Source organism: Hippoglossus hippoglossus, chromosome 6, assembly GCF_009819705.1.
Source record: "Hippoglossus hippoglossus isolate fHipHip1 chromosome 6, fHipHip1.pri, whole genome shotgun sequence".
In the NCBI taxonomy this organism is placed as follows: Eukaryota; Metazoa; Chordata; class Actinopteri; order Pleuronectiformes; family Pleuronectidae; genus Hippoglossus; species Hippoglossus hippoglossus.
This window is the reverse complement of record NC_047156.1, coordinates 26,682,970-26,697,949: the sequence shown is the minus strand read 5'-3', so window position 1 is coordinate 26,697,949 and position 14,980 is coordinate 26,682,970. Positions and strand designations below refer to the sequence as shown.

The following is a 14,980-nucleotide window of genomic DNA, read 5'->3' as shown; positions in this document are numbered from 1 at the left end:
ATAATTTCACAGCATCATGTACATATGGAGAGGAATGAAGCTCTTAAAGCGCACAGATGCTTTTTGGGAAAGAAATGAAGAGATGGTTGTTGTTATATGAGTTACAACATATAGTATTCAGTGAGGACTCTGGAACTGTCAACCATCCTACCTGAGGAACATATGCTGCTGATTCATTACCTATAATGATCCATTTAAAATATATAAATATTTTTTCATTAATCTCTCTCTTTCTGTACTTTTATTTTCTCCAAATTTAACCTTTATCATGGTTTTTATTGGATGTTTTAAATCAGATTGTTTTAAAAGTATTTATTGTATTTATGTGATGTGTTTCCTAGTGGTATTTCAAAGGATATTTTGCTTTTATGGTTTAATGTCACAGTGTAAATTCTTTTTAACAAATGTCTACATAAATGTACATAAATGCTTTGAAAAGTAAAGTCAATTATTATTATTGAATATAATTGCTGCAAGTTGATGCTTTTTATTGTCCTCATTATACAAAATTATATATATATACACACATACACGTGTATACACATATATATTGTAGATTCACATGTAGGAAATGTTATGACATACTATACAATAGCTATCATGCTGTATACACAATCAACCAATCAATAAATCACCCAATTTTTTAGAATTAATCTAAATTGTATTCAACCACACACTTTCCGTACCTTTAAGCTGAGCTTCTTCTCACTTTCACAAAGGAGGTGAAAAGTGTCCGTTGGTTTGTTTGTTGGTTTACTCAAAAAAGTTGAGCAAAAATTAATCCAGATCCAGAATTCTTTCATCGCTTTCTTCAACAATGACAGATAGTTATTTTTTGGGACTTTTTCCACAGATTTTCCAGGGAACAATTGGATCTTGATGAAAAACAGGCATATTTAGGGGACTGATATCTATGAGTCTTTGCAATTTATTGTGGCTTGATTGAATTTAGAGGGACTGATGGACCAATCTACTGAGTGTAGTTCTACTTTTAAAGGTTAAGGTTTGGGGATAAAAATGTTCACACTGTCAGTGACGAAAGCCCTTTATTCAAATGTAACTTATCAACATGGTGTTTTTCATGCAACTATTTTCACATAGAATCTTAGTTGTGTTAAGAAAGGTAAGGTAAGGTTCTGATTCCAGTAGCATGCTACTAAAAAGTCTATAACACATGACACATTGAGTATCAGAGACATGCTGCATGGAAGTTCAGGGGATGTAGGTTACACAGATATATTCCGATTTTTTCGAAAACACTGTAATTAGTAAGAATTGAATCCAATTAGATTTAACAGTCGTTCTGCTGCACACTCCTCTCCAGCAGAGGGCGGTAACGCACCGCAAACGTTTTTACCAGCCCTTTAAACAACAGAAGAGCTAGAAGAGTTTCTGACGTCTGTGAGAAAAATGGCCGCCTCCACTGAAGCAACGCTTCTGTGAATCAGTGTGTTTACAGACTTGTGTAGAATAGAACAGGGCTTTTATCTAACGTGTCACAGCTCAGCGGAGCGTCGGAACAAATGAAGACCTTCTGCGGGAGAGCTAACCCGACCACCGGGGCTCTGGACTGGGTGGAGGAGAGTGAGGAGTACGACTTCCACCAGGAGATAGCCAGGTAGAGGAGAACTGATGCTGTTGCAAGTCATGGAGAACTCACGTTCAGTATGAAAACACAGAGAAGATGTGTAGTTAGTGCTGAAGTAGTAGTGTTGGTACTTTCACGGTTCATGTTCACACAGTGGCGGATCTAGGGTGTTTTAAAGCAGGGGACTTAAAGGGGCCACCATTTACACAGAGGGGCCAATTATATGTCCAACAGCCATGTCCAATTCCTGATTCAGGAAGGTGAACATTTAAGTCATTCCTTGTTTACTGTTAGTTCTGTAGCTTGGAGCAAAGCCACACGTCGATGAATATATTTTGATGTTCAAGCACATTGTTTACTCTAAAAAAAAGAGTTAAAATGTTGACCGAATTGTCATATTTATTGTTCGTATTGTTAGTGAGTAGTTTATAAAAAATATCCACCTCTGCCCGGGGGAATTCAGGGTCCAATCAGAATTCAGCTGAAGCCAGTGCCCTGCTGCTGGATCCTCCCTGTGTTCACATGACATGTATCAGGACTTGGTCCAGTTCCCCAAAGACAGATTTTAACTTGACTTTGATATTTGGTTGGTCTCTTACGTGGCTGTTTCATTAGTCACATGTATACATTCTGATTGGAGCGTGTTTATCTTTCAGGTCCTGTTACGCGGACATGCTGCATGATCACGACAGGGTAAGTTTTGGAGAACATGTTATTTTTAACTTTATAAGATTTGAAAGTATTGTTTGGATGTAGACAGAACAACACTGACTGCACACTACATTTTCCCTACTGAAATATCAACAAGCAGTCAGCCTTCCTAAAGCACAGCTGACGTCCTCACTCCCTTTCAGAATGAGAAGTACTACCAGGGGATCCGGGCGGCTGTGGCCAGAGTTAAGGCTCGTGGTGAGAAGGTCATCATCCTGGACATTGGGACAGGGACAGGTCTACTGTCCATGATGGCCCTCACTGCTGGAGCTGACTTCTGCTATGCTGTAGAGGTACACATACTCCTTATATGTGCTTAATGGATACTGTACTTTAGCATGGCCAAAAGCTTCTTCCTCATTTGGTGCCTCTGTGTCAGTCACAGCCGTGGCCATCATGTCTTCTAGTTGTCTGTCAGTCTCACAATTTTCTGACCATTATTCAACGCTATCACTTGGGAATGGAAGGCGAGAGGTTAAATATTTTTCATGTTAGTACATACTCAGTTGTTGACACTCAAACAAACAAAAAGGTCACTGGTCTCACAAAACATATTTTTGGCCATATCTCAATAATTATTTATTATTTTCAGATAAATCAATCAATTTTTATTTGTAAAGCCCATTTTACAAATCACAATTTGTCTCATAGGGTTTAACAAGGTGCAACATCCTCTGCCCTTAATCCTCGACAAGATTGAAGAAAAACTTCCAAAAAAAACATTAACAGGAAAAAAAGGTAGAAATCTCATGAGACCTACAAGTAAGAGATCCCTCTCCCAGGATGAACAGAAGTGAATTAGATGCTCTCTGTAACAGATCATGTCAACAACATATTTACAACATTCATTAGAAAAGACAGTGTCTAACATGAATGGACCGGTGTATCAATGTTTAAAATATTTATACATAAGAGAATGTCTGACAGAGATGAAGGGAGCAGTAATGAGAATTGTTATGATGGAGGTATTGCTAGTAATGGTAGTATATGTGAGTAAGAATATTATATATCTGAGCAATCTAGTTGTAATCATAATCCAAGATCAGTTGCCACGGTGATCACCATCCACGATGTGGCTGCAGTCTTGATCCTGGATCTACAACGATAAAGCACAAGGACTCCAGGGAAGAAGTCAAGTCAGTAACATGTACTGATGAGACATTATTATGATGAAGAGGAGGAAAGAGAAGCTTTATGCATCATATGTCCTCTGATATTCTAGACCTATAGCAACATTACTAAGAGCTGGTCCAAGACAAACCTGAACCAGCTCAAACTATAAGCTTTATCCAAAAGAAAGGTTTTTAGCCTACTCTTAAACGTAGAGAGGGTGTCTGCCTCCCGAACTGAAAGTGGGAGATGATTCCACAGAGAGCAAAGTGATAGCTGATGGCTCTGTCTCCTGCTCCTACTCTTTAAGAGACTTTAGGGACGACAAGTAAGCCTGAGTTCTGGAAGCGCAGTGCTCTAGTGGGGTGATACGGTACTATCAACTCTTTAAGGTAAAGTGGTGCCATATTAGCTGTTTCACCATATTTCCACTGTTTTATAAATGAAAAGATTTGTCTGTCTGACTGGCAGCTTTAACTCAATTGAAAAAAAAATCCTTCAACCCATTATGAGACATAACACATGTTAGAGTGGACTGTATGTTTGAATTTATGAATGAATAAATAAATAGATGCAAAGTCTGGTTCTGTCCCACATTGGTAACACAGCTGTGCAGGCGCATTGCGTGTGTTGATCTAACATTCAAAACACCAGTTTTCCCAGTATGTTTGTTCTGTAGCATGCCACTCATGCTGAAATCATTCTCTTAGGTAATGTATTATTTTAAATTGTTTAGTGATTAAGTTAACAGTTCAATTTAGTTGTATAAAATGACAAATATTCCTGAGAAATTCCTCCTATAATTTCTTTCACAGTGATATCTTGAAATTGAAAAAAGCAACACTCTAAAACTCAAATAGATGGATTTACTTATTTGAATTGATACAAAACAAAAAAACATTTGAGAAGCTGGAATCAGGGAATGTCCGGCAGCTTTGATGGATAAATAACTTGTATTTATCAACTATCAAAACTGGGCCAATTGATTAACCAACTAATCATCCTAGCCCTCAGCCGTTGGAGTTTCAGGTGTCGTCTCTGTTTCCTTTGTGACTGCAGGTTTTTAAGCCCATGGCTAAAGCTGCTCAGTGCATTGTGGAGAAGAACGGCTTCTCTGACAGGATCAAGATTATCAACAAACACTCTACTGATGTCACTGTGGGGCCTGGTCAGAAACTACACCTACACACACACACACACCTCGGACACCTATACACACACTCTGAATATTGTCATGTGGTCGTGTCTCTGTAGTTGATATTTGTCAGAGGGAATTTTGTCTACATTCTCATGAGAGGTTTTGTATTTGTGATTTATTACAGATGGGGATATGCAGATGAAGGCCAACGTCCTAATAACAGAGCTGTTTGATACAGAGCTCATAGGTGAAGGAGCTCTGCCCAGCTATGAACATGCTCATCAAAACCTTGTCCAGGTGTGTATGTTTACACTTGTATCTTTGTTTGTTACCATGAGTCAAAAGAGTGAAATTCACCAACAGTGCTTGTGTCCCTCCAACCTGCAGGAGGGCTGCGAGGCTGTTCCTCATCGGGCCACGGTCTACGCTCAGCTGGTGGAGTCGGAGCTGCTGTGGAGCTGGGCTCAGATGCAGCCGGTGGAGGTGGAAGGGGCCCGTCTGGTCCCGCCGCCCGCTGTGGGCCGCTGTGCTGGAGCCCATTCGGTGTGTGACATCCAGCTGAGCCAGGTATCCCCAAACAGCTTCACCCCGCTGGGCCCTCTCTGCACCATGTTCAGGTATGAAAAGGAGAAAGATGAAAAATCTTCTACACTGTTTTCTTTCAACATTTTTTTCATCACATCTTACTTCCCCTCCTCCTGCACCCCATCTTTTCCCCTTCAGTGTGGATTTCAGTAAGCCTGTGAGCAGTGCCTTCCAGTCCCACTCCTCCCAGTTTGTGGCTCAGTCTGGCGGTCGAGCGCAGGTGGTCCTGTCCTGGTGGGACCTTGACATGGATCCCAGTGGAAGCATTGTGTGCACCATGGCTCCCAGCTGGACATACACACAGCCAAAGATGGCTCCGGTGAGTTACAGGACATAAGGTTATGATGCTGTGATTCAGGCTCCCATCACCACTTTGTTAATGCTGTGGTGTGTTGTAGTGGCGGGACCACTGGATGCAGAGTGTGTACTTCCTGCCTGTGGAGAGGGGGGTGACAGAAGGAGAGGAGCTCAGTCTGACTGTCTGCCATGATGACTACAGTCTGTGGTACAGTCTGCAGTCTCCCAGGTGAAACAGCTCAGATACAACATACTGTATATTTCCTGCTCTGCTGTAGAAATGAATATTCTGTGCCTCCTGCCTCACTGAAAAGTGACACAGTAATGCTTGTTTTACTAACCCGAGGTGAGAGGTTCCTCGTGTGCTTCTCCAGGAACAAGAGCATCAGTTAATGACCAAATAATCTCACCACAAACTCCTCCTATTGGCTGTTGTGGGGCTTTCAGTGGTATCACACAGTCTCCAGTACCTGTCCGGCTTTCACTGAATTAATTACAGATAAATGGCAAATGCTCTGTATTTATATAGCACATTCCACTCAAAGTGCTTTACAGTACAGTTTTTGCCATTCATCCATTCACACAAACATTTATACAGTGCATCTATGGGCAGCACGTTTTCTATGCAATTTGGGGTTCAGTATCTCGCCCAAGAACACTACCAAGACTGGGATCGAACTGCCGACCTTCTGATTAGAGTACAACCCGCTCTACTACCTGAGCCAAAACCATCATTTTTATTTCTACACTAATCCTTGAGGTCATTAAACCAGCCTAACCTTTACCACAGGTATGATCGCTTGATCACGATTGGACCAAAATAATCATGTGCAGTTAGAAGACAAAATATACATGTTTCGATAGAAATGAATGTGACAGCAGATGAGAGAAAATGACTGTCCCTCTAAATGACTATCTGCATATTCACATTCTCAGCCAACAGACTCCAGAGTCACAGACTAAAGCTCTTTCGTCTCGGCCATGTTGTACCTGCCAGGCTCACCTAGTATGGACTCGGCCTCGGTTTGGTGAACTAAACGACAGACGGCGTACAGAGAGCTACGTCAGTGCACTGCGCAGTGTAAGTCAAGGTGCACCGGAGTCCAGACAGTTTGTTAATGAATTCATGGATATGCTTGTTGACATGTTTCTGTCTGTGCCACCTGCAGGTTCTGAGAGAGGAAAGCGTGTGTCTCAGTGTCAGTGATGGAAGTCTGCTTCCTGTGTTTGCTCACATGCTCGGAGCCAAAAAGGTACTCTGTTTGAGCATGTGAACTTTTACTGCACCTTCTCCAAGCAGACTCTGTTAATGCCTGGTCTTTGTATTCATTCTGCCTCTGCTTAGGTCTTTGGTTTGGAAAACTCCAGAATGTCCAAACAGGTTATCGAGCAGGTAAATGACAACTTTTTATTGTACTTAAACTTTAGGGTGTGTAATTTCTTTTTTCAAACACTTTTTATTTGTCCCAATCGCCATCAATAAACAGTCTTCTGAAAAAAAAGAAAAAAGGCTGTGGCCATCACAAGACTCATTCATTCAAAATGAAATGATTGGTGGGTGTACCTGTCTGCCACTAACTGCCCTTCCTGCCTATGTGCACCTGCCCGTGCTCTCACTGCACATGACTGTAGTCTTCAGCCAGAGAGACATACACCGCTGTAGCGGAGTCGAAAGCCTGAAGTTTGCGAGCGAGTCACAGAAAAGTCGGCTTCTAGCAGGTTAACAAGTGCTCATGATACTACACATTGTTTCTGTGCAGGTGTTGGAGGCCAACTTGATAAAAGGAGGTGTTGAGCTGCTGGAGATGAGGCCTGACCAGCTGACCAGGAATGACATTGGAGGAGAACAGGTACTTGTGGAACAAGCCTTAAGTGAAATGCTGTTTGTTGCTGTTTCTTTTCTGGTATTAACATTCAATGAACTCTGGTCTGCATCGTTGCTTTGTCACTGTACCATCTTTGTACCAAAGCCACAGGCTGAAACAATGAGTCAAAGAGGAGCCAGGTATCAGACAGTAACGACATCACCAATCAATTTAATGATTAATAAACTGCAGAGGACAAACAGCATTTGGTGAAATCTGTAGAATACAATAGAAAAAAAGGTAAAGACAATTTATCAACAATGTGTAATGTGAAATTTGTTTCTCGTAGTAATAAACCTTCTGACAATAATCACCCAAATATGTGTATGAAGGTAGTGGAAGGAAACATTCATTTGCATGTTCTTTAGTTTCTCTTTGAAATGTGGTTAACATTGCACTACATTTAGATATTGTGTTTATTGCCTGTAGCCTAAAAAAATATTAATGCTGCCTCAGCTCTTTTTTCCATTTGCTGGAATTCAACCAATTTCATATTATAACAATAACCAAATATATACTGTGTAGTTTTGTAACTGACCCAAACAGCAGAATGATCGAATTTATGTTGTCTCATACAGATCTCTGTCCTGATGGCTGAACCGTACTTCGGCACTAGCCTCCTACCCTGGCACTCCCTGTACTTCTGGTATTGTCGCACCGCCCTGGCAGGCCTCCTGCAGCCCAACGCCACCATATTGCCTTCCTCTGCCACACTTCACATGGTGGCTGTGGAGTTCCAGGTGGGACAGAGGAGAATATTTTCATATGTCCAGATTTTCGATTATCTCTATTACTGTGACAAAGAGGACACAAAAGATCATCCACCATCATTTTCACAGTATTTTTGTTTAGGGCTTGGTGTATCCTGATCTTTCCTTTATCCTCTTCTTACAAATAAATACAAATTAAATAACTACATATCATTTTAAACCAAAGTCTACAAGTAATATAGTACACAAAGCAGTTCAAAGTAATGGTTAAAGAAAATCAATCTTACATTTTTGTTAAAGCCAGATTTGAGAGGATTTCCTGAGGTAAACTATTCCAGAGGGTCAGGGCCCCGACTGCAGAGGCCTGCCGTCTTTGTTCTCCTGCTTAGACAGAGAGAATAGCTAACAGCTTCATCAGAAGATCTCAGGCTAAGAGCTGGTTTTTGAAGGTCATTAAAAGAAATGGAAGATTTAATTCTAGAACAATTTCTCAAGTGAAAATAAGATGACAGAGTTGATCTATTCACGTGACACTTGAGAGTGAGGTAGTGAGGTTATAGTCTAAAATAACACAAAGGGAACCATGTGCTGAGCTCGAGAGATAAGAGCAGGCACAGGGCCTGTATTAAGGATTTCTGTTTTGGAAGAATTGTAGTGAATAATAATATTTGTTAAAGGTAATTCCCTGTTGAGAGACTTGTTTGTGCCATTTCTTTTAGGATTTGTGGAGGATTAGAGCACCGTGTGGAACCTGTGAGGGCTTTGACGTTACACCCATGGATGAAATGGTCCAGGTAAAAATGTTCTGTCCTTCAGATGTTTTCTTAGCTGTCAGGTTTTACATCCACTAAAGTGAGTCCTTCTCTCGTACATGATACGATGCTTTGATCACGGAGGAGAAATGTATTACACTAAAAATAGAAAATACATGAAAGAAGAGGGACAGGGACATTTGAAAGTAAACGTCTCTCTCTGGAGTGTGTGGGTATGATTACATATGCTTGCTTAGAGGGGTTTTTATGGAAAAGGAACATCTTCAGTTGATTTTATTCGATGAGGTGTAGAGAATGAGACAAATAGTAATATTCGCATAATTCAAAACTGCACTGCAGAAATATTTTTTGAGGTAAAAGCATGATTCCAAAACACAAGAGACGGAGAACTGTAATACAATGTAATGAAGGAAAAAATGATCTTTGTATCCTGCAGTTATTTGATGGTTTGAACATTGGACAGTAGAGCGTGTGTGATATTCAGCTAAAGTTAAAGGATAATTCTTTTATTTTTGACCCTGGGCTCTATCGTCTCTTATTTTTAGGTCTAAATGATTCATAAGGCCAACATTTTTGGAACTGGTCCAGTGTTGAGCAAGAACGCTGTAACTGCCGACTGAAAAGGCTTCAGTGTAATCCTTCTTAGGTGTGGGATTTCTTCTCTTATTCTACTAAGAGTTACTCATCCCGCTCAAAGTAGTCACTGCAAACACGATGGTCTGCGAGGTGCAGTGTGCGTGAACAGAGGTGTCCTCCAAAGGTCGTCAGTGAAAGCTTCAAAAAGTGTGGTGCATCATTTTGTTTCAGAAAGTTGTCTTCACACTTCTGTCTTTGATGAAATCTTTTCCATTATTCCATCAGACACTTACATTAACAATCTGAACCTGTGGCAAAAACTCTTAAGGTTCAGTGTGTAAAATTTAGGTGAAAGGGAACTATTGGCAGAAATTGAATATAAAATAATCCTAGTGGTGTTCTCACTCGTGTGTGATCATCTAAATTGGAAGAAATTTTAATACTTGTGTTTACATCGGGAGCGGGCCCTCTCTACGGAGGCCGCCATGTTTTTTACAGTAATCCAAACAGGACAAACTAAACACCTTTTGAGTTTTTATGACAACTGAAGGCTACCACAGGTTCTCTTTCATGTTTGGAAGGGGAGGGTGAGGTGAGGGCTATTCAGCTGCAACATGACACTTCACCACTAGATGTCACTAAATTAGATAGACGCTGAACCTTTAAGTAGATATTTACTTTGAAGCAGTTGTTTAGTTGTTTGACAGTTACCAGTTGTAGCATTCTCGTTCAATATTGGACTAATATTTATGTCTCCATTCATTAGCCCAAAAAATTATAAAAAAGTATAATACTTAATAAAAGTCTTAATTAGCTCTGTTTCAATTCCCCCAGTTCCACAAAAAAATGTTTTTGTGAAAATATAACTAACCTCTTCTGTGCCTCCAGCAATCTCTGGATTTCCGTGAGTCCCGCGAGGCAGAGCCCCATCCTCTGTGGGAGTACCCGTGCCGGGCCCTGACCCAGTCCACAGCCGTCATGACCTTTGACTTCACACAGTGTGTCCCTCAGGAGCCAGTCAGCAGTCAGGGCTCACTGCCTTTCATAAGGTATAGTCTCTTTGTATTATCATAATCACAAAAGTGGCTTTTGATCAGACAGTGACTAAATGTTGGTGCAGTAGGAGTTAAAGTCACTGCTCACAGCGATACCCCTCTGAATACTGAAGTCAGGCCACAGTCTCATCTCTCCTCTCATAAACAGTGGAACACTGAGAAGTTCTTAACAGGCATCAAAATAACCTCAAACAACCTGATAAAAGTTAGTCAATAGCCAACCAGTTTTATTTTGAGTTGATATCTTGATTGTCTGGCATTATGCCGTCAGTAATCACTATAAATAGATTCTGCATGTGAATATGCAGGCTTTGGTTGCTGCAGGTAAACAGTCCATAGGGAGAGCAACAGAGGCAGAACACATTGAGCGAAACGCATCTGCTTTCTGCTTTTTAATTTATCTGCATTCATATACAGCTGTTAATAGAGATAAGGCAAAATGTCGTCTGGAACCAAGAATCCCTACAAAAAGTGTGATGATAGAAACTAGTCAGACTGTAAACGATGTACAGCGAATGGAAGACAGAGTCATGGCACGGATATCTGCTGTCTACACCAGAAGCCACAAAATATTGCCCATTGCCCCCAGAGGCTAATTTGTCATCAGGTGAGAGCTGACAGATTCCAAGATTATGCAGGCAGTAGCTCAAAGTCATAAAAAAGTAACCTTTGTATATACAAAAAAATATACAGTAAGAAGACTAGACTGGTTGAGACAGAACAGCGGCACCTTGTTCTGTGTTTGGCCGTGGTCCTACACAGATGGACACAGTACAATACTCAAACATTCTCAGTTGGTAACTGTTGACATGTCTGTTCCAGGGGTGGTCGTTGCCATGGTGTTGCATTGTGGATGGAATACCAACTCACCCATGACATCAGTGTCAGTGCAGGTCTGATTGGACCTATCAGTGAGCAGGTAACTTTTTTCCTATTTCTTTCCTGAACAAATTGAGCATCTTGAGATTTTCTTATTTTTATTTTTGCAATTGTGTTTAAAATTTTAACAGTGTTATTTTTTTGTTTTTGCTATTGCTACATACAACATTAGCATTAATGGCTGTTTACTTAACAAAATTGGGCCTCATTCACCAATATCTTTTTAATAATTTTCTTAAATTTGTTCTTAAGAAGTTTTCTAAGAAAACTCTATGTCAGATTCATGACGCATTCTTAAACTGCAGAATTGTTTACATCTGTGTTCTTATATTGATGAAGGCCATGTCTTCGTAAGTTGAAAGCACGTGTCAGTTTTCCCTAATTAGCATAGGTAAATGCCCTGCCGGCTGCCAGAAGGACGGCAGTTCGATCCCCAGTCTTCCCCATCTGCATGCCGAAGGGCCCTCGGGCAAGATGCTGAACCCCGAATTGCCCCTCATAGGAAAACAAAAAGTGCTGCTAATAGATGCACTGTATGAATGTGTGTGTGAATGGCAAACTGTACTGTAAAGCGCTTTGAGTGGTCATAAAGGCTAGAACAGCTCTATATAAATATAAACCAAACCATAACCATTTAAAGATTGTGCCGCACTAGACTCATACTGTAAAAAAAGTTATATTTTGTAGTGTCAGCAGTTGACATAAAATACCACATAAAACGATACATGGAATGCAGTCACACGTTCAGTGAAAGCTGTATCAGGAGAAAGTCGCATAATTGTAGTAAAAAAAATAGTTTGATCTCAGATTTGAAGTCAAAATAAAAAAAAGGAAGCTGCTCAGAGTTATCTGAGCTGGAGCTGTGCCCATCATTAGAAACACAGCACTACAGGTGAACCCTCAGCTGAGCATCTGTGGATACTCGACCTGAGCCTGTGGACCCATCGAGAGCGGACATGCTGGGCCAGGTTCAGATCAAATGTTCTGAATAATATTTGGGTTCAGGTTCCGCTCGGTGCGCAAACAGGGAGCCCTGTCCCCTCAGACCTGGTTGGTCCCTGTGTGGTGCAGTGCATCTCATGAGACATCTCTCAGAACAGAAGAAAACAGTTTTCAGAATTAACAGGTTACACATGGATGCAACATTTTAACTAAAAGCTATAGCAGTAAAATAGTTGCACATGTAATACATTTAATATGTAAACACCAGTGTGTACAACCTAAAGATGGCTGACTAGTTTTGTGACTGAATATTCTCCTCTTCAACATGTTCATGACATTAAAGTGTTATCGTTTGCAGTATAGACCAAATTATATTCTGTGTGTTTTCCTCTTCAACATTTCCCTTTGTTTAAAAAAATTATAATATGCACTGAAACTTGTCTGTCTCTATTTAAGATAAAAATTATAAAACTATGATAACTACCACTGATACTGTGGTAATTGAAATCTTATTATACAATTGTAGAATTAAAAGTATTAGCATTTCAGTAGTGCGTAGATTCCCAGAAAACATTTGTGAATGTCAGAATCTTTGTAAAAACTGTGTATGTGGGCTTTAAGAAGAAGTTTCTTCTTAAGAACGGTTTGTGAATGAGGCCCATTGTATGTTGAGCATCACATTTATTCCGTATTCTCACCAAGAGCTGTCTACAGCAGTGGAACGTAATGTGTGTTAACTATTTCTATTTCTTTATTTTTCCTTTAATGAAGTTAGTGAGCTAACCAGCCCAACCATCTTTTCACTTTGCAATATGGAGGCACTGTAGTGTCCAGTCTGCTCAGAGGACATAACCTCTTATATAGAAGTTGGTTCATTGAGATCAGGCTGGTGCTAATTCTCCAGTCAGGTGCCATTACTGCACTGCAGAAGAAGAGGGCACCACAAGGTCTCATAAGGCATCCATGCAACAAAATGACGGAAATAAAACAAATCAAAGCTCAAAGGAAAGGAAACCATGACTGTGTTAACGTGATGAAAGCCTACTGACAGGGAGCACTTGTTTTAATTCATCACTCCACAAGAGTTGTTTTCATCTGCCGTCCTTTTTCTCTCCCCTGCAGCATTTAGCTTTGATCAATACACCAAGTTTTACACTCATACGTAAATTAAAATGCGTGCATTTTGTGTATCTATTTATTTATTTTAAGCCCTGTGAGACAAACAGTGATATGTGAATATGATTTATTATTATTATTATTATTATGTTAGCTGACAGCAGAAGTCTGTACCAGCCCACATCCGCTGATGGCTCACTTCATCCCTCCCATACATTCAATTGCAAAGCTCATATTGGCGCTCTGTTTAAACTTTAGGCTGTTTTAGCTGCCTACTCCTCCTGCTTCCACTGTTAGCTACCTCATAACCTACCTCCAGCCCAGCGCCTCCTTTCATACTGAATCTGACCTAATCAATATCATTAGTTGTCATTGACGCCAGGAACTGCTCTGCGTTCTATCTGCGTTCATCAATAAAAGCAGAGGATCTTTTTGTGTAGCTTCTGGCTGTTCCTTAATTCCTCATTTTCAGCTGCATTGTTTTCTGTAAAAAGGAAACGTGAGCAGGAATGAAGAGTTTGGTGACACACTGGGACTGTTGGTGTTCGATGTCCTGACAGATCTAATGGTTTGATTGTCCTGCCTTCTCCTGCAGGGTGACTGTGAGTGGGCTCGACACAGGAAGCAGGGAGTGTATTTCTTCAGATCACCGTGGGAAAGCTCAGATGACGCCAGAGCTGCAGTGTCTTACAGCTTCACCTTTGAACCCAGTTCAGGAGACATTAAGATGGACTTCAGCATCAAGGCTCAGTGATGCTGAACAATCTACTGAAGAACAAACTGTTAACGCTCTGCTTTTCACCTTATGTCACTCTTTGCATTTTGATTCAATAGCATTCTTTTTCAATAGCGGAAAAATTGTAATGTGACAATTATTAATCCTAATCCTGACCAGAACCCCGTGTTGTTAGACTGTGGAAGATGGAGGCTCTCCACCAAAGCCCAGAATGTTATTAATGGCCATATTAAGTATAAATATAATTCATATATATAATAACCCATGTCAAGGGCTTTTCTTTAAGAGATTAAAGAAGTATTTACCAACTCTAAAATACATCCACATCCATCATTGAAGGCTAATGGATATTCAGTCAGTGGCTTTGTTGAAGCACCATATTAGGGTCATTACAGCAAGAGAAATTGTGAGAACTTGGAACAGAGTTGACAGTTTTTGTGAATTACTGACAAACCCAAATGTTGAATAAAGTTTTATATTGGTTGTCTATTTTTGGTATCGTAACTGTCGTTGACTCAGGCTAATGATAGATACTGTTCACAGTTCATTCACGTGTCACTGTTGTCCCAACACTGATGAACTAATGTGCTGATATACACTCAGTATGTAATTTACTTCATGTTGAGACTAGTACAGTCCACAGTTTTACAGTAAATCAAACCAATCATGAAGGTTCAAATGTTTTTCAACCTATGTCATTCAGGAGGCTGCATTTGATGGAGCTGTAGAACTAGATATTTCTATTTACATAAGAGTGGAGGGTAAAACACTGCTCAGTGCATCCTTCATAAGGATACAGCTGATTCCATCACTATTGTCATGCAGTTGTGATAATGACTGATTTGAACCTTCATGACAGAGGACCAATTACTGCGGCTGCTGTAGTTGTAACATGTCCC

The 14,980-nt window shown here is 40.4% G+C and overlaps 1 protein-coding gene across 1 annotated transcript; it reads left to right on the top strand.

Moving 5' to 3' along the window:
- Positions 1-1,400: 1,400 nt before the first annotated feature.
- prmt7 (protein arginine methyltransferase 7) lies at positions 1,401-14,568 on the top strand. Its single transcript, XM_034587388.1, has 17 exons — positions 1,401-1,618; positions 2,245-2,281; positions 2,443-2,592; positions 4,469-4,577; positions 4,732-4,844; positions 4,935-5,164; positions 5,271-5,451; positions 5,531-5,658; positions 6,366-6,510; positions 6,599-6,682; positions 6,775-6,822; positions 7,190-7,279; positions 7,873-8,034; positions 8,724-8,798; positions 10,242-10,402; positions 11,231-11,327; positions 13,941-14,568. The coding sequence occupies exons 1-17, from the start codon at positions 1,524-1,526 to the stop codon at positions 14,097-14,099; spliced, it is 2,064 nt and encodes a 687-aa protein (XP_034443279.1). The 5' UTR covers positions 1,401-1,523; the 3' UTR covers positions 14,100-14,568.
- The last annotated feature ends 412 nt before the right edge of the window (positions 14,569-14,980 follow it).

Excerpts from the sequence above, each read along its gene's own strand:
- prmt7 (XM_034587388.1), top strand. The coding sequence starts at position 1,524 with ATGAAGACCTTCTGCGGGAGAGCTAACCCGACCACCGGGGCTCTGGAC. Across the intron at positions 1,619-2,244 it reads TTCCACCAGGAGATAGCCAG|GTCCTGTTACGCGGACATGC; the intron begins GTAGAGGAGAAC and ends TTTATCTTTCAG. Across the intron at positions 5,452-5,530 it reads CACAGCCAAAGATGGCTCCG|TGGCGGGACCACTGGATGCA; the intron begins GTGAGTTACAGG and ends GGTGTGTTGTAG.